This window comes from Aspergillus pseudonomiae (genome assembly GCF_009193645.1).
Source record: "Aspergillus pseudonomiae strain CBS 119388 unplaced genomic scaffold BDV37scaffold_5, whole genome shotgun sequence".
NCBI lineage: Eukaryota > Fungi > Ascomycota > Eurotiomycetes > Eurotiales > Aspergillaceae > Aspergillus > Aspergillus pseudonomiae.
The window spans coordinates 531,903-556,889 of NW_022475997.1; the positions used below are offsets into that span (position 1 = coordinate 531,903).

General features: G+C 49.8%; 8 protein-coding genes across 8 annotated transcripts; 6 read left to right on the forward strand and 2 right to left on the reverse strand.

Moving 5' to 3' along the window:
* Positions 1-1,495: 1,495 nt before the first annotated feature.
* On the forward strand, positions 1,496-2,733 carry BDV37DRAFT_268369 (uncharacterized protein; the record flags this gene model as incomplete). Its single annotated transcript, XM_032084173.1, has 2 exons — positions 1,496-2,417; positions 2,489-2,733. 2 exons carry the CDS (start codon positions 1,496-1,498, stop codon positions 2,731-2,733), a joined length of 1,167 nt encoding a protein of 388 aa, XP_031946103.1.
* A 762-nt stretch (positions 2,734-3,495) lies between these two features.
* On the reverse strand, positions 3,496-5,396 carry BDV37DRAFT_268370 (CCCH zinc finger protein; the record flags this gene model as incomplete). Its single annotated transcript, XM_032084174.1, has 2 exons — positions 3,496-3,729; positions 3,789-5,396. The coding sequence occupies 2 exons, from the start codon at positions 5,394-5,396 to the stop codon at positions 3,496-3,498; spliced, it is 1,842 nt and encodes a 613-aa protein (XP_031946104.1).
* Positions 5,397-6,065: 669 nt separating this feature from the next.
* Positions 6,066-7,007, forward strand: BDV37DRAFT_278791 (DNA-directed RNA polymerase III subunit RPC25; the record flags this gene model as incomplete). The annotated part of the gene is made up of 7 exons (XM_032086157.1): positions 6,066-6,077; positions 6,157-6,255; positions 6,326-6,422; positions 6,476-6,562; positions 6,614-6,677; positions 6,733-6,910; positions 6,963-7,007. 7 exons carry the CDS (start codon positions 6,066-6,068, stop codon positions 7,005-7,007), a joined length of 582 nt encoding a protein of 193 aa, XP_031946105.1.
* Positions 7,008-7,934: 927 nt separating this feature from the next.
* BDV37DRAFT_278792 (cystathionine gamma-lyase CYS3) lies at positions 7,935-9,355 on the forward strand (the record flags this gene model as incomplete). The annotated part of the gene is made up of 4 exons (XM_032086158.1): positions 7,935-8,042; positions 8,097-8,182; positions 8,246-8,690; positions 8,780-9,355. 4 exons carry the CDS (start codon positions 7,935-7,937, stop codon positions 9,353-9,355), a joined length of 1,215 nt encoding a protein of 404 aa, XP_031946106.1.
* A 566-nt stretch (positions 9,356-9,921) lies between these two features.
* Positions 9,922-11,271, forward strand: BDV37DRAFT_278793 (protein-histidine N-methyltransferase; the record flags this gene model as incomplete). The annotated part of the gene is made up of 3 exons (XM_032086159.1): positions 9,922-10,080; positions 10,240-10,551; positions 10,621-11,271. The coding sequence occupies 3 exons, from the start codon at positions 9,922-9,924 to the stop codon at positions 11,269-11,271; spliced, it is 1,122 nt and encodes a 373-aa protein (XP_031946107.1).
* A 202-nt stretch (positions 11,272-11,473) lies between these two features.
* Positions 11,474-12,173, reverse strand: BDV37DRAFT_278794 (putative NADH-ubiquinone oxidoreductase 178 kDa subunit; the record flags this gene model as incomplete). Its single annotated transcript, XM_032086160.1, has 3 exons — positions 11,474-11,630; positions 11,702-11,946; positions 12,054-12,173. 3 exons carry the CDS (start codon positions 12,171-12,173, stop codon positions 11,474-11,476), a joined length of 522 nt encoding a protein of 173 aa, XP_031946108.1.
* Positions 12,174-13,296: 1,123 nt separating this feature from the next.
* BDV37DRAFT_158417 (uncharacterized protein) lies at positions 13,297-18,427 on the forward strand. Its single transcript, XM_032079111.1, has 3 exons — positions 13,297-13,801; positions 13,859-16,851; positions 17,110-18,427. The coding sequence occupies exons 1-3, from the start codon at positions 13,697-13,699 to the stop codon at positions 18,023-18,025; spliced, it is 4,014 nt and encodes a 1,337-aa protein (XP_031946109.1). The 5' UTR covers positions 13,297-13,696; the 3' UTR covers positions 18,026-18,427.
* Positions 18,428-20,877: 2,450 nt separating this feature from the next.
* Positions 20,878-24,708, forward strand: BDV37DRAFT_158465 (putative C2H2 finger domain protein). Its single transcript, XM_032079112.1, has one exon. The coding sequence runs from the start codon at positions 20,967-20,969 to the stop codon at positions 24,597-24,599; it is 3,633 nt and encodes a 1,210-aa protein (XP_031946110.1). The 5' UTR covers positions 20,878-20,966; the 3' UTR covers positions 24,600-24,708.
* Positions 24,709-24,987: the final 279 nt, after the last annotated feature.

Genomic DNA, 24,987 nt, shown 5'->3' on the forward strand with positions numbered 1-24,987 from the left:
TTTTTGAAATTGTATCATCCAATCTTAACCAACGCTCCACCAAGCAGAGTTGTTCTGCGGATACCTCCGATTCCGTCCCTAGCGTTCTTGCATGGTATTGTGTCTGTACGAGAAATAGAGATGTACCTGACTATTCCCGAGTAGGTAATCGAGCAGTTGACCCCCGACGGGAGCAGCCATAGTAGGTGACCTGTTTGACTCGGGACTTGTCAACAACGTACAATGGAATCTGTAACGTACAGGATTTGTTATATGTCACGGTACTAATAACTAAGGTTCTGTTCACGGTTCATCAGTCGATCCGGAGAGAGCTACCAGGTGCCTGCTCGGTATTTGATTGGTTCCCGCCCAGTCAAAGTGTGGTATGAATTGACTGCCACTAGGCCGAGAAAGGCGAACTTGGCGAACATCGGAATTAATAATTCTCCTTGAAAAAATCAAATTCGGGCTTGGGGGAAAGTTACTCCTGACCAATTTTGGGACTAGGGCTAAAACTTTGGTAGGCTGCATCTGGCATGGACTCGGTCTATATCCGATCGATATGTCTCGTTGATATGCATATCGTAGTTTGTGCTCTGTACCCTTGGAAAACCTCACCTTTGCCACAGATGGACTGTCGTTCTATGGATGATGACCTCATACATTCGGGTCATCAAACGGCTCTACCGGCTTGAAAGATCTTTTTTCACATCCACTCGGCATACCGATCAGTTAAGGATCTTCCACACCTACCACTCAATTGGGTCATAGTTCCCAGACGGATGTCTCACTCTCTTCCTTTCCCTCCGATCCACCCAATAGAATCATCTTTTAGAACACGAAACGGTGGAATGGCTGTGCATCTTCCCCGTGAGGATCGACTATTAATATAGTCTCACGTTTTAAACTTAAGTTTCAGGGGTTCCTGGAAAGCGGAATGAAAAAGAAAACTTAAGCTTCAATTTGACAGCCAACGGTTTCTCCCTTTCCAGAATGTCACTCGTACTTTAATCTACCTTAATATCGATCTCATTTGTTCCCTCCCGGTCATGGAATGGATCCCATCCGATCTATCGGGGGCGTCCTGCATGGACCCATTGGTGGTCTTCCAATCCTTCGACCACTTGGCCACGTGCTTTAGTATCTTTGGTCTCCCCGAACACACTGACACCTCCGGACCTACTCTGACAGCGGAAAAAGAAGGCTATCGTTTGAACGTGAATAGCACTTTTGGAACTCTCGTCGGAGACTGCCTCAGACAGTACTGTGAAGTGCCAGATCCAGAGCTGGAAGGATGTGATTTAAATGGTTACCCTCCCAGCGACTATTACCGCGTGTTCACTCTCCCCAGACCAGAATTTGAGACCACGACCTGTAGGAGTGTCGATAATGATGTGAATCAAGATATTGGCGGTGTGGGGGTACATCTACCTGGAGGGTACTGTCTATTGACTTTTCACAAGACTTGCTAACAGCTATCGTCCCATGCAAATCACAGGTCTTGCTCTCATTCGCAATGCAGTCCGGCATCCTGCTATACGTCCATCTCGCTGTTCTCATACTGAAACTCATCCCCGCAATCACACGATGCATCCGTTGGTGTACGACGAGGGCACGATCCACGGCCAAGATTCAGTTCGGCCAGCACCACTTCTCGATCCTGAAGTCCATGCTGGTGGAGTTCCAAGAGGCTCAATGCTTCTTCATGCTCTCCTTCCAGTGCGCCGCCCTGATTGCTCTTGCGGCTGGCCCACAGGTTTTCGAGGCATCTAGCTTGTTGCAGCTACAGTCAAACATTTCCATGGTCAAAGTTGTTGCATTCATGGGTATCCTTCCTATCACGTACGGCTTATGGATAATCCACAGGATTGGCTTGCATTCATGGTATATCTCTGTGTGGTCTGCCATCACAATTGTGACGTCTAGCGTCACGCTGCATCAATGCAAGATGGAGCCTCGAGCAGACAATCTACAAGAGATCGCGACAGCAGATCGTCTCAACAAATGTGGTTTTTTCCCACCTCCTCTCGTATACTGTAGCTCGGATTCCGAGTTCGGGCCAAACTACAGCATTGTAAACGGTCTGACTTTCGGACTGCCCGACAATTACGCGAACTTCAGTTGCATTGCGATCTACGGATTCCTCCTTTTGAAACGTCTCGCCCCCTATCCCAAGCGATGGCTCGGCCAGAAGCCATGGTTTCAGGCAACTTACCACCTCGTCCAGCCGTGGCTAGTGTCCAGAGGAGTCAGAATTCTCTCTGGAACTTTGAATGTGATCATTGAGATCCTTCTCCTATTCGCCAACCTCCTCTATTCTTTCTTGGTTATAGCACGGAGTCTTCCGACGACCTCACTTGACTCGTGGAGTTTCGGTCAAATCATCGCCGTGACTATCTGGTCTCCCATCGTCAGCAAATATCTCTACTGGCTTTTGCGTACGTATCTTCCTTTTTCTTTCTCTGTACACCCGTATCCTTCTTTTACTTTAGGCTCATAACCGAAACAGTTGGCACGGACTCCTACTCCGCCATCCGATTCCCATCCCCCTACAAAATCATCCGAGTTAAAACAATCAACGAAGAAGACAAGCCCGACGATGAAGATCGTCTTTTCATTCACCTCCCCTCCACAAGCGACCTGAACATCAACCCGAACTCGAAAAAGTTCGTAGTCACCGACGTAGAATTGACTCCGGTTAATGACTCAAAGACGTCGTCGGTCAGTACGCGACATTCTCCATTCCCTGTCTAGATATATTTATTTTTGTATTACTATTATAAAATTCATGCTGGGTTTTTCAGGGGTGTTCTGGAGGATGCATGGCTGGTCAGGTTTTTGGCGTTCAGGTTATGTGAATCATGTCTGTACTGTTTTATACTTGTTAAACTGGGTGATGGAGGTGCGATTACTAGGTTAGACTAGATATACAGAGGATATATATGGATAGATAGGTATGTTAGCTGTATTGTATATTGCAGATTCCACTTGACCCTGATCTGCAATTGCGTGATCTGTCTCAGCCTTATCGATTGATGAGGATAGTCGTGTAGATCCTGTGTAAGCTTATTTGAGTGTTGTGGCGCATGGGCCATTAGATTAATTCAATGTCGGTGCTACTCGACTTTCTAGGCATGTTTTGGCTATGCATCTAGAAATGAAGAGGAATAGTGCCGCCTATGCGATGATCCTACGGGTCGGGATGGGGTCATTCGTAGTTGAAGCTCTAAAACTGAACTTACTACCTCTCAGATTCGGTTTAGACGATGAGATCTTGCTCCAGCTCATCTAGATGGTATAACAAATTGGTCGTCGCTCCAGTATAGCGTGCTTAAATGGATGACAGGAACCCACCATAGATATGTGCATGTGTATTTTGAACCATGTACAATGGTACATCGTCCTGGAAACAGACCGATCCATCAACCTATATTGTCCTTTAGACCAGGCAGTCAAAGTTTGATTAAGAATGATTGCTGATAAGTATATATACATGCTAATATAAACAAGCGTTTGCTAAGCAGTGGCCGGGGCACTATCGCCTGCCTCCGCCGACACCATGCCTTCTGATGATGGTGGATCTCCTGGGAGCCCTTGGGATGATTTTACCTCACCTATTGCAGAGTTCTCGTTTGCACCTTCCAGGGACTCTTCGTGGGACTTTGTTTCGTCAAGAAGGCCGTTTTCGCCGAGCCATACAATAGCTTCCATAACTTTTCGGTCGTCTTCGCCTTTTTGACGGTCGAGAAGCTGATTTCGTATGTTAGTCCAGTTCATGATAGAAACAAGAAAAAAAAAAAAAAGCTTACCGCTTGTAAAAGGCCTTTACGCCCCTTCTTCTCTACAGGTTTCGCCTTGGCCCCACGATCCGGCGCCTCGTGCAGAAACTTGCACTTGTCTCCACGCTGACACCGACCTGTTCGGGCAAAGTGTCGGCATAGCTTTTTCTTTGCTTCACGTGGAGGCGGAGCTACTCGTTCAGGGCCCTCACGGCGAGAGGTTGCCTCCTCAGGGGTGGAATCGCTCTCGCTGTCCTCCGAGTCTGAGGAAGAGAGGTCCGACCCGCTGGATGAAGTCCAGTCGCTGCTGTCGGAAAGATCCGAAGACACAGCAGCATCATCCTTAACATTCTCCATGACATCCTCCCCGTTCGGTTTGGATTCGGAAGTGGATGCTTGCCCAACATCATGGCTGGGCTCTGAACCCTGACCCGGAGTATGTCCTGAAGCGAGTAGATCACCCTGAGTCTCTGACGATCTCGTCTCCTGATCAGGACCTAGCTGGGCTTGAACTTCTTGTGTAGATGCACAAGTAACGTCTTTGTTAGCGTCCATCGATCCTCGTTGTAGTTCTTCGACTCTCATTCGAGCCCGCTCAGCATCGGCTTCCGCCTTTTCGACCTTTTTCTGCTCTTTCATGAGCTTCCGTCGCAGTTTATCAGCCTTCCGCTTCGCTTTCTCAGCTGCGTCTATCGGATCTGTAGGAGTTTGCTGATGGTCTTTCTGCGGTTTCTTCATCTCTTGCTTTCGCGCCTCTTTATGCCGCTGAGCTTCTTCCTTAGCTTTCTTCGCCTCTTCCATCGCCTTCTTCTTCTCCTCGACTTTCTCCTTAGTTGGGAACCGTTTCTTGCGCTCTTCAATCCATGCTGCAATTTCCGCATGAGACTGCAAGGTAGTAGTGCGTCCTTTAAATGTAAACTGCACGGCTGCCGCAGCACCAGCACCACCCTGTGCTAGCCTCGATTCTTCGTCTACATCATCTTCCTCTTCGCTAGACTCATGTTCCTCCGTCTTCGGTGTCAAGCCGAGTTGATTGTGCTTTCGTTTCTTCTTCTTCGGTTTTCTCGTAGCGTCAGCCGGCGGAGGTGGCTTGGACGGTAAAGGATTGCCGAAGCTAGGAACCGGAGGAGGCGCAGGAACCCGCGGGGTAATGTTCTGTGGCTTTCCAAACGCTGAAGCATGATCGCGCTTCATATGTGGCATGGCACCACCCCCTCTAGAAGCTTGGTTGCCGTAAGCATTGTATGGGCGGGGACCTCGCTGATTCCCATGTGGAGGCCCAGTGTACGCTCCTGCAGAGCCGGCATTATTGTATCCCCAATGCATGGGCGGGCCCATCATCGACGGTTGCACAGATTGGGGGGCGTTCTGGTGGCTTGGAGTAACGGAGTGATACGTCGGCGCCTGCTGAGCGGTAGATGGACCATAAGCTGAGTAGCCAGGTTGATGCTGGTACGAAGGTCCATGTGTTGGTGTAGGCTGTGGAAATGGTCGTGAAGGAGGAAATGAATTCGTGCTTTGAGGAACTTGGTAATTGGCGGTCCGCGAAGGCGTGAATTGCGGCGTCGGGATACTTTGTTGAGGGTTGGCCATGGGCTGACCTGCATAGCCAGAATAATTCATCGGGGCGTAGCCCATATTTGACGAATTCGTCGCATGGGGCATGTATGACCCTCCTCGACCTCCTCGATTTCCATACCCCCTACCCCGGCCTCTATTATGGCCGCCACGTCCGCCTCGCTGGCCATGATGGCCTGGGCCATACTGTGAGGGGAAAGTCGCAGGTTGGTTTTGGTTATACTGCGACTGCTGAGTGGGAGGAGGAGGCGGAGGGGGAAAAGAGAAGCCCTGGGAGTTCATCGTGAGAGGACCTCAGTAGACCTCCAAAGAGAATTAGCATCAACGCCATCCTCACAGCATCCTAGACATCTGGAAAAAAGTGCCGAGCTCATCAGATCAAGCAACTGAGGCGCTGTTGTTCCGTTCCGAGCACAAAAAGGGAAAGCGTAGAAGTCACGTGTGTCATGATCTGGTCGGCAAAAAATATCAGAGGTGATCCGCAGTCTGCGATTGGCCGGAATCAATTTATTGGTTTCTCAGAGGGATATTTCTATTATTATAATAAGTTCTCTGCTATCATAAATATGGAGGCATGAGTTATAATGCCTGCGAGTCGGAATATTGATGCTTGATCTGACAATGGAATTTACTCGTCGTGCTCTATCTTTTCGCCGTGGGACCAAATCGTATTGAAATAGAAGACTTTTTTTTTTATCTACCGCCAAATACCTACTAATTGAATTCACCATGTTCATTCTTGTCAGTCGCCTAAGACCTTTCGCTTACTTTGCAATGAAGCCTTTTCAGTTCCAAGGCAAAAGCTGACTAGTCCATACAGACTACCCTCTCCGATCTGATCCAGATCTCCCCAGAAGACTTCTCGAAGTATAGCTCTATCGCTATCGAGGACAATATCAATGAGAAGTACGCAAATAAAGTACGCACGGTTTCCTATCCGAAATGCCATGCTCGCTTGCGCAGCTTGTACTAACAGTAATCGTGTAAAGGTCATTCAAAAAGTTGGCCTGTGCATTGGATTCTACGACTTGTTGGAGTCCTCGGACGGTCTTATCGGTCATGGCACTGGTTTAGTCAATGTGAACGGTACATCCATGCTGAATCCCTGAAAGAGAGTCTATTCACTAATTGAGAGACAGTCAAGTTCCGCCTCATTGTGTTCCGCCCCTTTAAAGGAGAGATTATGTTGGGCAAGATCTCCAGCGCTACTGAACATGGTATTAAAAGTACGGCAAACTCAAATTGACCCCTGTGGTGCTTATACTGACCGATCACAGTTGCTGTAGAGTTTTTCAATGACATTCTCGTACCTCCAAACCTTCTTTTGGACGGCGCCAGATTGTGAGCTGCCTTGATATGCCCAGGGTTCTTAGTCATCTATGTTAACATGCTACAGTGATTATGCTGATCAGGTTTGGATCTGGGAAAACGAAGACGGCTCCACATTTTATTTTGATATCGGAGAAGTTGTCCGATTCCGCGTTGAGATAGAAGAGTGGCATGACCAAATACCCAACGCGCCAGATCTAGGAGATGCTGCCGCTCTCGAACGAAAGCCCCCGTATTCTATTATTGTATGAACTCTCTCCCCGGTGTCTCCTGACTTGCTTACTAACGATACCCCAGGGATCGATGCAAATGGCTGGTCTGGGACCTGTCTCTTGGTGGTAATGCTCCGAATGGGTCATGTGCATGCTTGACGTGAATCAGCAAGAATCACTTTTTTTGGTTCCCCTTACTTCCCGTGCTTATGTGATGAGATACCTTTTCTGATGGAATGGTTGGACTATGTATATTTCCATGGTTACACGAATAACGAAACTATCTTAACATCGAGATTTCAGTGATTGCTCACAAATCAACCAAATGACGACATTTGGCCGGAAATGGGAGATACATCGAGAGAATTCTGGAGCATTGGAGAAGGAGAGATCTGACCAAGACAGGATGATTTCCCCGCCAAATAGATCGCCATACTCAAATAGACCTTGTAGCTAATTGTATGCAGAGGACATAAAGTAAGGCTACTACTAGACTATCATTATCAATCGAATTCGGGTAGTGGCGGAGATAAAGAAAATTGCATTGACACCGCCACGGGAGGGGACAATCAACGGTTCACGGTGGAGTTGCACTCGGCGCTATGCCGGAAATCTTCACGGGGCCCGATCAGTCCCTGCCCTATCGTGCTTCAGCATGATTGATGTGCAACGTAAAAAAAACCTCTGTCCAAGCAACAGAATTTTTTTTCCCTCGGGTTTCAGGAGGAAAGGGGGGTAAAATTAGTTCTAGAGTCATCGTTAATAAATCCTAATTAATTTTAAAACCGGCTTCACCGATCTTACTCAGTTTGCCCTCGTATCAATTATAAATCAGTACCTGGTCACGACAACGGTACAAAAACCAGACTACTATTTATTAGATCTTCCTTCTCGCAGATTGTGACCTCATAGGCGCTTCTATCGGGCTTCCAGAAAGAAAAAAAAAACGTCGTCTTCCTGTACGAGTCTACTGTGTCGGATTCTTTTGGATCTTTTTCGTTCTTTTGCGATTTTATATAGAGATACACCACGCGATCACGTTCGCAGTCCCGTGACAATGACCAACTCGACCAACGGAGCCCCTGCTCAAGAGAAGCGCTTCGGCACTTTGGCCGTCCATTCCGGCGCTCACCATGACCCTACGACTGGCGCTGTTATTGCTCCTGTAGGTTCTCGCACGTTGCATGAATTGTTTCAGAGATGCTGACGGGTTGTGTAGATCTCCCTTTCCACCACTTTCGCTCAGACCAGTGTCGGCAGCCCTGTAGGTATCTACGAGTACACACGTAGCTCCAACCCCAACCGGTGAGTACCCAACTCGGAACGGATCTTGGTCTATGATTGATCTTCATGCTAATTACCGCTCAGCGATAACTTCGAAGAAGCCATTGCAGCTCTTGAGCACGCTAAATATGCCCTCGCATTCTCCTCTGGTTCCGCAACCACTGCGGTGATCCTTCAATCCCTCGCGGCCGGCTCGCACGTCGTCTCAGTTTCCGATGTCTATGGTGGAACTCACAGGTACTTCACAAAGGTTGCCAACGCCCATGGTGTGGATGTTTCATTCACCCCCACCATCGAGTCGGACGTGGAGAAGTTGATCCGTCCAGAGACCAAGCTCGTGTGGATCGAAACTCCCTCAAACCCAACTTTGGGATTGGTCGATATTGAGAAGGTTGCTGCCATTGCTCATCGCCATGGAATCGTCGTGGTGGTTGACAACACATTCATGAGTCCCTACGTCCAGAACCCTCTGGATCACGGTGCCGACATTGTCGTGCACTCCGTTACCAAGTATATCAACGGCCATTCGGTATGTTTCTCGCCCTTCTGCTTTTAGCGCAGAGTTATTTTTTTTTTTTTTGTTTTTTGTGAGTGGCCTGTTAGCTAACCACGAGATAGGATGTTTTGATGGGCGTCGCTGCGTTCAACTCCGATAGCTTAAAAGAGCGCCTTGGATTCCTCCAGAACGCCATTGGTGCTGTTCCTTCTCCCTTCGACTGCTGGCTCGCTCACCGTGGTCTTAAGACTCTCCACTTGCGTGCCCGCGAGGCCACCACTAACGCCACGGCTATCGCCAAGGCCCTCGAGGCTTCCCCCCATGTTATCTCCGTCAACTACCCCGGCATCGATTCTCATCCTCAGCGTGCGATTGCTGTCAAGCAGCACCGCCAGGGTATGGGTGGCGGTATGCTCAGCTTCCGCATCCAGGGTGGCGAGAAGGCTGCTCACCTTTTCTGCAAGTACACCAAGGTCTTCACCTTGGCCGAGAGTTTGGGTGGTGTGGAGAGTCTTTGCGAGGTTCCCGCTAGCATGACTCACGCCGGTATCCCCAAGGACCAGCGTGAGGCTGCTGGTGTCTTCGACGACCTGGTACGCATGAGCTGTGGTGTTGAGGATGCAGAGGATCTCCTGGCCGACGTTCTCCAGGCTCTTAAGAAAGCTGCCGCCTCCGGTGAACAGAACGGCACCGCTTAATTCAGTTAATTTAATAGAGAAATTAGAACCTTTCATAGAACAAGTTAACGACGACACGGATTACTCTTCACACAAACTTGCTTTCTGTCATGACAATTCAGCTCTCTTTCCTGGTCCTTCTCAGACAAGCCATATCTCATAAACTATATAAATGCCCCAATCAGTCCAGATAATATGAAAGATATATTGAACGTGCAAAGGAGTGGTTAGATACTAGTAAATGACTTGTGCCACAGCATCACCTAGACAGGCTTAGTCATCTATGGCAAAACCGCAAAAAATTTAGAGCACAATTGAAGGCTGAAGCAAGCCCCAAGACTATAGCTACTGAACATTTAAAAATTGGAGTCAGAGCCCCTGGAATATCTGTGCAAATCCTACGGTGTCTCCCGCAAAACCTTGTCTCCTCCAGATCTTGCTTGCGCCCTAAACCCTTATCAAACTACAACTATTCCGACACTATCTATGCGTGCCCCGCGCTTGTATTTTATATCGGCATAACTTCCAATAGCTTTTGGCTACATCTTAGTGGGGTCTGGTCGTGACAATCTTCACTGTCTGTGATAATGGCGTCCGCATTTAGCTTCGGCTTCGCTGGGGACGACATTGACATCGACGACTCGGAATTGAACACTGTTGATGAGGGGCATACATTCGTTGCGCAAAATAGTAGCAGCACACTCCCTGAACTGGTTCCGGCCCAGAGGCATGAATTGAGTGATTTGGTAGGTTCATCTTCATGTTGTTGTACCTTAACTGGCATTGATGTTTGGCCCTCGCCAATGGTACCTTATCCGGATGCGAAGGAACTTTCCAGCTCTAGTCCTTCTATTCAGATAAGAATACAATTCATGGGTTGAGCAATAAGACTGACCATGCTGTAGCTCTCAAGTCTCCCGTCTCAGGTTTCATTCAACAAACTCAACATTAGTACACCTCAGGATGATCAAACATCCGCAAGGACACCCACACTCGCTCGTCGCGAAGTGTTTGACATCCGTACCCAATTGATGGCAGAGGATACTGCCGATTATGCGAACGAAGAGCTGATCTCCGGACTTGAGAAAGGAGATATCACGCCCAACATCTATGAAGGCGGTTTCAAGACGTGGGAATGCTCAGTAGATCTCGCGAAGTTGGTTGCCAATGAAAACATACTATCTAACGCTGATGCGGGGGATCGACATATCATCGAGGTTAGTGTTACATCTGGCGTCTAATCTTAACCCCGTCTGTTGAACCAATTCCTGATAAAGAATCTCTAGCTTGGAGCTGGAACGGCGGTGCCGTCGCTTGCTCTGTTCGCGCAGTTACTGACCAACCCTGGGGGGTCGTCACGAGCTACTCGGTTCACGTTTGCGGACTACAACTCTGTTGTTCTTCGGTTGGTGACTTTGCCTAACCTGCTTCTGACTTGGAATTATATCGTCATGCGTCAGAAGTCGGATTCAGTTGCTGGGACGGAAGATCAGGTTGAGGAGGAGCTGGAGTTGGACATCACTCCGGAACTTCTAGAGGCTTTCCAGAAGGATCTTGCGGAACGGGGCATCTCTGTCGAATTTATCTCCGGTGCCTGGTCGCCCGCTTTCGTTGATTTGGCGTTCTCGTCGACTGAGAAGGCCAATGGCGGAACTTTAATTCTTGCTAGTGAAACGATATATTCCCCGGCGTCTTTGAGTGCGTTTTCGGAGACGTTGCTGGCTTTGCTCCATCGTCCTGTCCACGCAGGCGGGAGAAGTAGGGCTTTGTTGGCTGCGAAGAAAGTCTATTTCGGAGTCGGCGGTGGTGTGGACGAATTTTTGGAAGTATTTAATGCTGTCGGCGGGGATGGACTGGATGTGAGGGAGCGGCTGGATGTTAAGTCAGAAGGAGTGGGTAGAATAGTCCTGGAGATTGCGCCCAAAGGTCTCCAATAATGGTAGATAAACAGATATCGTGATGGAAGATCAACCTTGTCCGGGAACTATGTTATGGATTATGGGGTTTTCTTCCCGCGATAGGGTCAGGAATTCAATGAAACTGTCAACGAAACCTTGCACTGCCCTGTTATATGTACATTGTTTGACCCTGTCATGCCTACTACCGGCGTCTTGGAACATGAAAACGAAATCAATTTGTCTAATCATAGATAGAGACAACCTTGCCATCTTGCATCCGGGCAACACGGGCCTCTTCCTGCTCCCTGTTTTGGCGCTCATAGTGTGCGGTAACATGGCTCATATCCATAGCCGAGCCGGCAGGGACGTTGAAAGGAGGGGCGGCGTTGAAGCTGACCCTAGAGGGGGGAGGAAACAAGTCATATTAGCTTGTGGTCTGCAAGAGCAGGTGCGGTTATATGAGACATACTCGGGCTGCTTCAATTCGATAACGGCTCTAGGGCCCTGACTTTGGAACAAGTGGCGGTCATGGGCAGCCTTCTCCATTACGACAGTGCGAATGGCATTTCTCTCTTCGAAAATCTTCTCCGAAGGGGTCCACTTTTGGATGAGGCTGGAAATCCACGATTGCGATCCAGACTCCTCGGTGGACTTGCTCAGTCGGTAAAGGACGTAGGCAGAGGTGAAGGAGCCGACGGTGACGTAGAAGCTACGCTGTACAGGTCACAAAGATCCATGTTAGTCACAGCACCCAATTGGCGGGCAGCAGCCTACTGCTACCAGCGAAGATATCCAGTTGTAGAGGGGTCCAAGAGACGTACGCCGAAGCTCTCATTCACAGGCTCAGCATGGTGGTGAGCCGCGTGCGAGTCGAATCGCCGCTGGGGCTGATTGCGCAGCAGTAGCCGCGCGGAAGCAGCCGATCGCCTAGCGAAAAACATAGTGTGGAGGAAGACAATTGGCAGGGCCAAACGAATATGATGCCGTCCATTTGGAGGAAGAACGCAAGCTGGTGAGCGGTTCGAGGCGGATATCACGTGACAATTACTTGATGTGGCTTAGTGTCCTCACGGGACTTGGCGCCGGAACGCCGGTCACCTGCCAATGAGAAGCATGATTATTTTCCTTTCTCGAATCTACATCCTCTTGGTCGGTGACAACAAATATGCCGCTCAAACAGCCCAAAACGCTGCGGACTCCGAATAGAATGTAAGTCTCGCCTCGCTCGGATACTTTACAGGGAATCCCGGAGCATGGAACGAAATCTATTCGAAACCAGCGTTGGGGAGAAATGGCCTTAGTGGCATGGGTCTACACCACCATGTTGCCTCCTGCAACAAGTCGGCGGGTCGCTGCGTTGTCTTGACAGTAATGGTGGTTTTTCTTTACACCGCACTTGAAGGTGGTCCTGATGCACGACTAACTGCCTCATTCCGAGATGGCGCTCCCCACTGTTCCCCAGTCGCATGGTGTCAATTGGGCTGTGGTCCCTCCCAACTTATGCAGGCGTCTGAACGTTTGGCTATCAGAGGCGACATGTCATCGATCTGATTTTAGCGCTTTCGACCCACTCGTTACCTGCCTCCTCGACCGACTTTGACTGATTCCTCCGTCCTGTCATAGATGATAGTATTATGACTGTATGCAACATTTTTTTTTCCTTGTCGTTTTTTTTCTCCCTCATCTGCACGCTATGATTCATCCTGCCACCCTGGAAAAAACAGTGCTATTGATGCCCAATGCTCACTCATTGGGTGATACTCTCTCCCCATCTTGAAATGATCGGTCCACCTCTGTGTCCTCGTTTCGCGCGAGAAATGTATACTCTTTCCTTTCCTGCCTTTGTGATCCATGTTGAATGGGTATCAATTACTGTTCTAAGGTTCGGTCCGTTTGTTCGCCTTACCAGCCTCCTTGAGGCTGGATGCAATGCCTCCATTCTGCAGCGAGTTTCTTTTTTTGGGCGTGTTTTAGGATAGATTCTTAGCTGCGTATTTTTCACTGCCTCGCCTAATGTCTTAATTAGTTCCGATTCCTCAGAAATCCAAATTATTTATTTGACGAGTTGAGATCTGTCCTGTCCTGTCTTTCCAGAATTGTCTGCTTGCGTTCAGCGCAGGTATTTACCATCGGGCGTCTTGACTTCGTGGATTGCAACCATTTGCGCCCACTTCCAGGCTTCCCTGCTCTAGGGCGAATTTTCTTTCTCGCATTACTTTTTTCGTCCTGACTTTCTTCCCTGTATCTGTCGTGTGATCGTTTGACCCTTCGCCCCCCGTGCGAGTTGTCATCTTTTCTCCATATCAGATCGGAATATATCTTTGGCGCCGCTGAGCGCGTTTTCATGTATTGCTTCACACCCCAACCACCACCCAATTGCGTTTTTGCTAACAGGTTTTTTTAGCCTACTGGTAACACGTCTTTTTCCTTTTCTTGAACTTGGGCACGCATTATTTTTTCCATCATGGCCCCATCCAAGAAAGGAAAGGGCAAGTCCGGTAGCAAAAAAAATAATAAGAAGTCAAAGACCCAAGAGGAGCCAGAGAATCAAACACCGGCTGCACCTGATGTTACTATTCCTGAACCACAATCAGAGGAACAACAGCCTGCTGAACAACAATCTCAGGAGCCACAACTAGCTGAATCACAGCTGCAAGAACAACAACAACAACCCGAACAGCCATCTGGTCAAGCAGCGGAGCAAACAACTGACCAACAACCTGACCAACTCATAGAGCAGGCCTCAGAGCAACAGCCTGAGCAACCAATAGATCAATCATTAGATCAATCCCAAGACCAGCCTCCAGCAGAACAAGCAGATCAACAGCCCCCAGACCAGCAAGCGGAGCCACTGCAAGATCCATCATCGGAGCCACTGCAAGAACAACCACTTGATCAAGAACTGCAAGACCAACCGCCTCTTGACCAACAGTTGCAAGATCAACAGCTGTCAGAGGAACCACTCTTTGACCAACAGTCACAAGATCCACTACCACTTGATCAAGATCTGCAAGACCAACCGCTCCTTGACCAACAGCTGCAAGATCAACAATCTGATCTACAGCTGCAAGAGGAACAGCCAGAGAAGCAGCTGCAAGAACAGCAACAAGAACAAGAACAACAGCTGCAACTACAGCCAGAAGGAGCAATCGAAGCCGAGCCCCAACAATTGGAGGCTCCAGTGGAAAACTCAGTGGAAGCCCCAGTGGAACCCGAGTCACCGTCAGCACCCGAAGTTGCACCTGAAGTCGCAGCGGAAGTCGTAGCAGAAGTTGCCTCGGAGCCAGTCCCAGAGCCAGAGCCGGTGCCAGCGCAAGAGGTGGAGCAAGAACCACAGGCCATTGTGGAAGAAATTTCCACGGCCCCTGAACCCGAACAGCAACCCCAACCGCCGACCAATTCTGAAGAGGATGGTTCTGCCCAAGTGACTACCCCCGACCTCTCCTCAAGTCAGCAGCTAGACGCGAGTGATGTCCAGCGGGACCCCGAAGTACCTCAAGAATTGCACCAAGAGGAACTAGGCATACCAGAGCATCCAGTTGGGGAAGCCGCTGAAACTACTCCGGAGAATATCGACGTATCAAAGGAGCAAGTTGTCGAACCACCTGAGCCGACCCCAGTGACAGCACCACAAACCCCATTGTTCTCAACGGACCCAACCACGACTTCCGTAGAGACCCCATCTGCAACGGAGACTCAATTCGCTCAGTTTGCATCTCCCACAAAGACCGACGCACCAGAGATTGAGTCACACGCAACCCCTGTATCTGACCCCTCCTTTGAGGCAGTTGAGGCAGCGCCTACTTCCCCCGCCCGCCAAACTACCCCGCCTGTGTCCAAGCTGGCTTCTCCTGTGCCAAAGCACGCTTCTCCCATACCTAGGGCTGTTTCGCCTGTGCCTAGGGACGCTGCACCTACACCCGAAGCCGCTTCGCCGGCTCCTAAGCCCGCTTCACCTGTACCTCAGGCAGCCCCACTTATGGATGAAACCGTTTCGTCGATGCAGGAAGCCGAGCTTCCTGCGGAAGTCATCCCACCTGCACCAACACCTCCGCCGGTCGCTTCTGTATATCAAGAACCTCTGTCCATGCTACAGAATCCTTCACCAGTCCAGAAGATGGCCTCTCCTGTATCAAAGGCAGCATCGCCATTAACCAAGGTCGCCTCTCCCGTCCAGAAATCTGCATCACCAAAAGTTACCAGCCCCCTCGCCCGCCACGCTTATATGTCGCCGATGATATCCCCGCACGCGACGCCACACGCGACGCCGCCGGTACAGCCGGCAATGCACCCTATGCCCCCTATGCCTCCTCCGAGCACTGCTCCTAGCGTAGCTAGCTATGCTACAGCGTATTCCCCCGTCATGACCACTGCTGGGTTTATGCCCCAGTATGCCTTCTACCCCCCTGGCATGCAACCCACCCCCCGGAGCTCCATGGAGCCCAACACCGCGACAGCTTTCCAGCATTTGCGCGATCTGACTTATGCCAATGGGAATGGATTCTTCGCCCCTCAGAACGGACACCCCAATGGCCACAACGGCCATCACAAGGGCATGATGTCGCCTCCGGAGCATCCTGTCGAAGAACCAATTGAACTTCTGCAGAGAATTCAAGATGCCATCCCAGACATCAACCGCTTGTTGAGCAGTTACAGAAATACGAAGAGCAAGCTGCAAGCCCGCGAAGCTGAGTTTCAACAGATGAAGACCCAGCATGAGCAGGATTTGATGCACAAGGACTTTTACATTGAAGCTCTCCAGACGCAAATGAGGAAAACTGCCAATGAGGCTGCGGAAGAGTCCACCAAGTTGAAGAACACAATCAACGAACTCCGCATGGAGCTGGGCAATCTTGACGAGAAGCGGAAAGACCTCGAGGAGAAGTTGGAGGACTCCGAGAAGTCGAACGAGGAGCTGACACAGAACAAGCATGACCTTGAAGAGGAGGTCAGGACGCTTAACACCGACATGAAAGAAGCCCAAGAGGCTCATGAGAAGGAATGTGAGAGGCGCGAACAAGAGAAGGTGGACGCTCTTGCGACTCAAAAACGGGAAATGACCGAGTCTTTCGAAGAGATAAAGGCCGAGGATGAAAAAGCAGCAGCGGAAGCTTTGGCTGCTCGCGAGAAAGAGTTGCTTGACCAGCAAGAAGCAATGAAAAACGACTACGAAGATCAGAAACGACAGATGCAAGAAGCACATGATACATTGCAGTCAAACTTCGATGACAAGGTGAACGAATTAGAGTCCACCAAGACCGATCTCGAGAACAAGCACAAGGAACTCGAGGAGACTCGTGTGCAACATGCCCGTGAAGTTGAACTCCTCAACAACACCCATGCTGACCATGTTGCTGACATGGAGAGGCACTGGGCCGATGAGAGGGGCGAGTTGGAGCAGCGCATCACGGACAAGTGCGATGAACTCGCCCACTGTGAGCGCGAAAAACAGAAGGTTGAAGAGGATAATGTTGTCAAGGAGCAACAACTACAGGCAGCATCTGACGGCATGCGCCTCACCATTGATAATTTGGGCAAAGACTGCGATAGGTTGAGAAAGACCCTTCACAGCCTTGGAGAAGCCACTGACCTCAAGAGCACGAAGGGTGATCCATTCTTGTAAGTGTGACCTAGTGCATTGAGAATGTGTTTTAGTACTTGACTGTTTCAAAAATTTCCTTTTGTCTTCTTAATCTTCCAGACTGTCTTCTGTGTTGCCTTTACTACCGTTCTGGCCAGAACTGTGCCACGTTCATTTGTTTTCTTTTGTCCTTTTCGATTTTCCCTATAGAATTATGATCACGATGGTGACGAAGATTATGAGATGTCAATAATGCTATCAATTGTACCTGCTCTGATAAGAATTCTATAATCTAGTTTGGACTGCTTCGCCCAGCTTTCTCGTCTTATTGTTTCCTTGTCTAAGGAGCACTTTGCGTACCTTCCAATCGATCCTCCCAAGGATGTACTGTCCAAGATACCTCAGGAGCTACCATCCTTCCTTGATAATACCCCGGCATCGCGTGAACTGCGATCCGCATACGTTCAACATATCATCTCGAAGACTTTGACTTACCGAATCTTCCATCCGTTTCTTTTCACCTTGGGCAAGAGGTACGGTAAAGCGGACACTTTCTTCCAGATGCTCTCGATGGATATTCGACGCAAGTCCGTGAGACGTGAAGCCTTCTGGAGGCAGCAGACGCTGAAAGCCGCGTACACGACTTCCGATGCCAAGCAGTCGATCAACGTTGTGGCCGCTGTGATCGTTGACGAGATCATCGACCACCTCAAGCACTTCGCCGACCCTAAACACATGGACACCCTTCATACAAGCGTGCGAAAGATTGTCAAGTTGGCTGCTGAGACGTGGCGACTGGCTCGTGTCGAACGGGAACTCATCATGGCTTCTTTCCCGGCGCCTGACTCAGAAGGCACCTCAAATGAGATCTGGGAGGAATATGGAACCCCGAAAGAAGGCTGTGTCGGCTCCAAGGAGGACCCTACTCGTCACGTCATTCTACGGACTTTCCCTCGCATCATTCGGGAGGCAGCCCACGAAGATTTTGCAGAAGACGAGGAGAAAGCCCTCGCCTGTACTTATACTCAAGGCAGTGTTTTGTACTCCGACTCCCCAGTGGTTATGGCTCGACGCCAAGAGCTGGCAAGACGGTCCACGGACTCCCTAGTCGGTGGAGAGGAAAGGCCACGAAGCGAGTCGAGAGGGTCTTCACGTTCTGACGGAAAGCCCAACTCACCCAGGCGAGGTAAAGCAAGCTTTGATACCGTGTAGAGTGAGTAGGGTGCATTGGAAGACGTGAGCGCTGCAGAAGGTGTAAAGGCTAAGCACTATAGAGCTACCAGCTGTTGGCTGTACATGAAAAGCTTGAGTTACATTTCTGGGAAAGGGTTGTCTTGATTATTCCAGTGGGTTAAGTTATCTGAGCGCGGTGTTTTGGTTTGTTCACTCCTTTGTGACAATATACTTCTGTTCCGTTATAGGGCTGCTAAGCTCGAGAACAGAAAACATTTATCATTCTTTCATGCCCCCTTTCTGTTTCTCACTCTTACCCTTCTCTCTTTCTCTTCCTGTTTTTCTTCTTTCTTCCTTTTTCGTATAGCATTTGGTGGGAGTTTGAGCGTGTCTTTTTCTTCATCTTATTGTACTCCTTTCCTGCTTCCCTCCTTTCATTCCCTTCTTCTTCTTCCTTTTTGCCTTACTTCTTCCTGTTGATATTGTCTCCCTTGGGAGCTATCTCTTACTTACACTCTGCATCCTGCAGTGTTAACGGGTTTCATGATGTGTATCATTTGTCATGATGTATGCTCATCGGGATGATGACACTTTCTAATGTCAGTTGACGAAAATGATCTGGAGCCCCTTCTTTCATTTCCGATGACATTTGTATATATTTTCAATCGAGACTATAGCATATTGCCTTGATATCAATGGTCAGCGATATCGGACTGACTGTGCATTTAGTTCCCTACCGTCCGGCGTCGAGATCGCCCTGACCGCTATAGACTACAATCAGGAGGGGGAAAGAGCACAGCCACGCGTGACTAGGCCAGGATGGAGAACAGAAAATATCCGATTTTAGTTTTTAAAGCTTGTTCCGACCTCCAAGTCGCATTCTCGCGCAGCAAGCCTGGACTGGACCGAAACATCGTGCACAGCCTCAGGCAGGGCTGATTGCATGACTAACCCAACCAACACGATGCACGGAGCATAATTGGTCGATATGGATCGATGATCGATGTACCCTGGGCGCTTCCTCAGGGTTACTCTGGTCAAGATGCTTCTCCTGTGTCGTAGGTAGTTGGTATTGAGGTAAGTTAATCGTGGCGCAGTCATTTCACAGCTAGAAATGTCTGCAACGAGAAGAATCATCACTCTATTCTGGTTAACCTTCTAGAGGGCCATTCACTGAGCAAGGGTTCTTGAATCGGTCTCTGGTTCCTATCCGCCCGTGCTATAGGTAAGAAACAGCGATATGAGTGGAGGTTTAGCATTTTTTTGTGGACCAGAGAGAGACCTTGGGAACCATAACTGACTGGTCTGTGGTTCATGATATCGAACACACATTTCCACGAACTTTTTTTTTTTTTTGGCCCTTCTCTCCTTTCATAGAGAGGGTAAAATGACTGAGAGGCGAGTGCATCAGATATTGAAGTAGATGGATAGTATATCGGAGTCCGACCCGATGAAGATTACCTTTTTCATTCCATTTTCCCTTCGTATCTTGATTGCGGAATGACCTTACTCAAGGATCAGCATCCTCCGGGTACTGAATATAGAACACCAAATGGGGCCGGGGGGCTTGACCCTCTCTTTTCCTCGCATCGGGCCACAGCACCAAATATTTTATGCCCATTTTAATTTGATGATCTATTGCTGACAGTGGAATCCTGTTTGCTGATTCGTGGCGAAAACCGAACGGTTACACTTTTTTTTTTTTTTTTTTTTTTTTTTTTTTTTTTTTTTTGTCGAAAAATCCCAGGTCCAAAGGGAACAGGAAAAGCCGTGTAGATAATGATAATCCTCCCTCTTACTGAATGGACCTAATGAGAACCCCACTTCGTTCTCACTGGCCAGCCACGCGCCCACACTTTCTTAACACCGGCGTCTGTTGAGTATGAGCGACTCCATCCTGTCAATTTAATTTCTTGAGAAATGACTTGAGTTAATGTCTCTCTCTCTCTGTCTTTGAGCAGACGGAAGAATGTGATCTTTCCCGTCAAAATAACAAATAAGTTATCATCTGGAGATCAATACTGGTTGTTATGTCCATTTATGTGTATGAGCCTCATTAAACAAAACAGCCTTGCAATCACGTTACACGCTCTCAAGAGGCTCTTTTTCGACGGGAAAAAAACACATGACGTGCCCTCTTCTCTCGTACTGTTTGTTTCCCTGCTCATTTGTGGCTCAGTCCTCATTTCAGCCGCAAGGCATCTTTTCCCAATTCTTCTTCTTCTTCCTCTTCCTCTTCGTTCCTCCGTCCTTTTCTTCTTTGGATTTAATCTGGCGCAATACTACGGGGAATTTTCCTACTCTATTTCTCCTCGATTTGGCTCGTGCTTACCCCTCTTTTTGCGGATTTGTATAGGTAGCCAAGACTCTTTCGCCATTATCCTCAACCAACCTTCTCGTTAATCTGCCCTACAAGGCGCCGTTACGCTTAAACTTGCCCCCCCTTTTTTTCCTTCTTAGTTTCTGCTTCCCATTACCATTAGCTCGATCCAAACTTTTGAATCCACGGTTCTGTCTGTTCCTCCGGTGGATTTTATATCGACCTCAATTATTTTCTTAACATTTTCCCCTGGCCCGTTGCCAGTAAAGGCAGTTTTGGAAGTCTGTCTACGTCATTGGTCGAGAATAAGCTGAATCGCGATCAAGAACGCCCGCAGAATGATTCCTGCGGTGGCCTAATCTAAACCGGCTGCTGTTGACCGATTCTACTTCTGCTACATCTATATACTCAATATATCTCATTGTCTTATTTTTCATAATTGCATAAACCGCCGCTTTGCTCATCGATGGCTTTCTAGACATGCGCCCTCAATTCTGGTTTCCATCTTTGTGAGCTCTACTGTACTAGCCAGAGGGACTGCGCGCACACGTTAGCAGAGTCATCCTGAACAGAGGAAAAGACTGCAGCATTCTTCCTATCTTTGACTTTGTGCCGGTTCACGCGAGAAAGAGGCATCGGATATTTGACTTGCCTACAACCATGTCGACACTATCGCCTCAGTTCGTCCCAAACGACTCACCCAACCCCGCAAAACTAAATGACGCTTCCTTTCCCGACCCTTATCTCTCGGCCCAGCTAGATCCCGAAGTGGCATCTTTCAGATCATCTGCAATCAGACTAACACCCGTGAGCGGCGAAGATCACGGCACGCGCGATCCTTCCTCTTCCCCTATAGGTTCGCATGTTCACAGTGACTCGCCCCGCGATGAGGCACACCCAGCTTCTTATTCTGAATACCTCAGCCCCGCGGACGATCTCTCCAGTGAGTTGAGCGTTCATACGTCGCCAAGCGCCGATTACCTGTCGGCAGCCTTCAGTACAGACCTATCTCCAGACTCGAATAGTTCGCAGCATGACGGAGGTTTACATCCAGGCATGCGCAGCACTGCCTTAGGCCCGAACGAGTTGAACTCTACACAGATGACTATGGATCCCTCTCAGCTACTCACTCCGAATCTGACCAACAAATCAAGTCTGTGTTCTGAGACGACCAGTATCAAGAGTCAGACTGGGTCTATTCCCTTGCAGAACCAACCGCAGGCACTCACTCTCATCACTGGGCCTCCCGATGAACGTCTGGATGTGCCCGTGGACCTTGGCTCTCCCAGGGCCAGAAGCCCAATTGTCAAAATTGAGAGTTTTTCCCGGGGTGATTCGCCGGTAAGAGATATGCGGCGACCAAGTCATTCTTCAACACACCTTTCTCCCGGCGGGCCATCGAGCGAATCCGACGAGGAAGCCGGGGTGGATAATGGCAGATATCTTGGAGCTGTGCAGTCTGTCTCGCGAAAACATGATGGATCCTGGATACCAAATGCGGCTACTGGCCACGCTGGTGTGGAGCCCACGTCCCGGGAAAATGTTTACGTGCCAAGCCCGAATGAGCTCGAGCTGCGGCGACAGTTGGATGAGAAGAATGAAGATATTCGATCTTGGTCGGCCTCCGTCAGTGTGGCGAATAGTGAGAATGGTGATGACCCAGCCCCACACAGGGGTCGCAAGCACACAGGTAACCGACGCAGAGCGAAGAGCGCCGGCGACCCTTCGCTCCAACAAGATTACTTCAACTTGAAAGTGGCTCTCATCCCTGGGCCAGGCGTCCTCGTCACAGAGAACAGCGAAGAGGAATACAGCGATCATGAATCGGACCTCGAGGGAACCGGCTCGGAGACCCCGGCTGCCAGTGTGAATGAGGCAAGATGGGCTTTGGAAGAACAAGAAACGCTGCATAGTCCTGAACAACTCAGTCCTGAAGGTGAAGAACCGTCACCTCATCAGTTCCTGGGGCGACCCCCTTGGCGAGATCTCATGCCGGTCCCTTCTCCGGACATGGCACGTACGCAGCCTTCGAGCTCAACTGCAGCCATGGTCGAGTATGAGAGACGTGCGAGGGACTTGGATACTGCTTCGCGCGCAGCAACTTGGGGCACCCGCGACGTCGATATTAATAGTCTCGTTGGTGCGGGGGGTTCCTTTGAAAGTTTGTCGATCAGCAACGACAAAAGCAGGAAACACGAGAGGCGGAGCAGTCTCCGCAAATTGTTGCACAGGAAATCGTCCAACAATCTTAAACCACCTAACAATCTCAAGCGGCATCTGTCAGATCTCTCTCTTGCGCTACCTGGCTCCGATGACCACAGCAAGGGTGACGAGTACAAGGGGTCTCACCAAAGGAAGAACAGCTTCCCGCATCGTAAACTGAGTCTTGGTCTTTCACCTAGGTCGCCTAGGTCTTCCAGGTCGCCTAGTTTGAGCACTGGAGGTGCCGTTATTGCCATAGCCGGGCAAATGGCCGCCATTGGTGGAAAGGATACCCTTCGGGCGGCATCCCCAAGCTCCACGAGCAACCCTTGGCCATCGCTCAAGGTCCGTGGACGAAGCAGAAGTGAAATACCGAGACCGTCAACACCTGGACTCATCGATCTGATGACAAGCCATGGTGGGCCCCCGGTTGCCAACATCGCATATTCACACTTACAGCCAGAACCTCGCAGCGCCCCACCAAACCAAACTCGACTCGGGCATAGCACCCGTGAAGATGATGAGAACGACTATAACATGGCTGATGATAGGGGATTGGTGATGGATCTTTCGGTTCAATCACGCCTCCCCGTGCCTACATTGGAAGGGTTCAGGACCCAGATCGCTCAGCTGAATCCCCGACTTCAGCCGGCACTACTTGACCGCTTTGCCAACGAGCAAGTTCGCCGCTACAAAAAACTGGTGGAAAACAAATTAACCCATACTTGTGCGGTTAGCCAGAAGGGCTGTGCTTCAGGCAAATTCTGCTTTGCCCAGGGCGGCGAAGCCCTACTGTTGGCGCCTCGTGCAGGCCCGCAGGACTCAGAAACCCCCCATACCCAATTCCAGATCCCTGGGCATGGAGAGGCAGGCGATGATTCTCAAGCCCTCGGAGAAAGTGCGGTCACCGCGGCACAGTTCCCTCCGGGGGTTCCTTTGCCGCCAGTCAAGCGGCTCCCAGCGGAGTTTGAATGCCCAATATGCTTCCAGGTGAAGAAGTTCCAAAAGCCATCAGATTGGACCAAGCATGTCCACGAAGATGTGCAGCCGTTCACCTGTACCTTTTCCCATTGTAACGAGCCCAAATCATTCAAACGAAAGGCTGATTGGGTACGGCATGAGAGCGAACGGCACAGACAGCTAGAATGGTGGACCTGTTCAGAGCCCGATTGCAACCATACTTGTTTTCGAAAGGATAATTTTGTACAGCATCTCGTCCGCGAGCACAAGATGCCAGAGCCCAAGGTAAAGAAAACGAAAGCCAAGGGATTATCCAAACATCCGGTGGATCCGAATTCACCCGAAATGCTGGCAGAGATCCAGCGCGAGCGCGAGATTGAGCAGCTCTGGAACCTTGTGGAGCAATGTCGACATGACAATCCGAAGGGGCCCAAGGATGAGCCGTGCCGGTTCTGCGGTAACGTCTGCAGCAGTTGGAAAAAGCTTACAGTGCATTTGGCCAAGCACATGGAACAGATCGCGATGCCCGTATTAGCTCTCGTCAACGAGCGGAACCTAGCGTCCAGCCTGGGACCAGATTCAACTGGCAAGGGTGATCTCGGCTCCGAGCCAGAGTCGATCTCGCGTGAAACCACCAGTTTTGCGCCCAGTCTGGACGGGATCCAAACTAGGACAGACATGCCCATAGGCTACACGCAGGCACCATTCCCAGGTCATGATGTTGGGCAGTCCGACGGGCTTGAGGTCCCTTTCAGCTCCACCGGCGTTCCCCACTTTACCACCATGTCAGGCGCGTTCATATCCGCCGAGCCGGAGCCGATGGACGCGTACGATGAGTATAGTGTGCAGGTGGGACTCCAGCCAGGGGGGGCCATGGACCAGTCGCGGCTCATGTCTATGCACCAGAACTCAGTGACATATCCTCCCCCTTTCAACGCCGGGCCGCGCCCTCGGGTCTCCCATCAGGATATGGGCGTATTACAAGAATCGTATAATTTCTCCATGTCCCCCACGGAGATGCAGCCGACCTATGACACCCGGTACATGTCAGAGAGTGGCTATGTCTGCCAAGGGACCATGGCACCCACCATGCCATTCACTGCGCCCGGGACGTACCCAGGTCAACTCTAGTAAACCGGTTTACCACTCGATCGATAGGGGACCGGGCCGTAACCGTCCGCCCCATCACATTTCTTTGATTCTTTTTGTATATGATACCCTAGCGCACTAGTTTGGCAGATCGTGGAGGAAATTTTCTATAATCTGATCTGAAACGGCTTTATTACTTTGGGATTCCATTACTTTCTTTTTCTCTCTTTTACTTTCAGCACCCCTGCGCATCGACCACACTATATGGGTGATTTTCTTGTTGGATCTCTGGAGACGATTGGTCTGCATTGAGATACCCGTAAACAATAGACGGTTTCCTCGACGGTCTTGTCTTGGCCTTGGATAACATGCGTGTCAGGTGATAACTGCGTTTTTACGCTCTGGTTCCAGCCGCTCGGCTTTAAAAAAA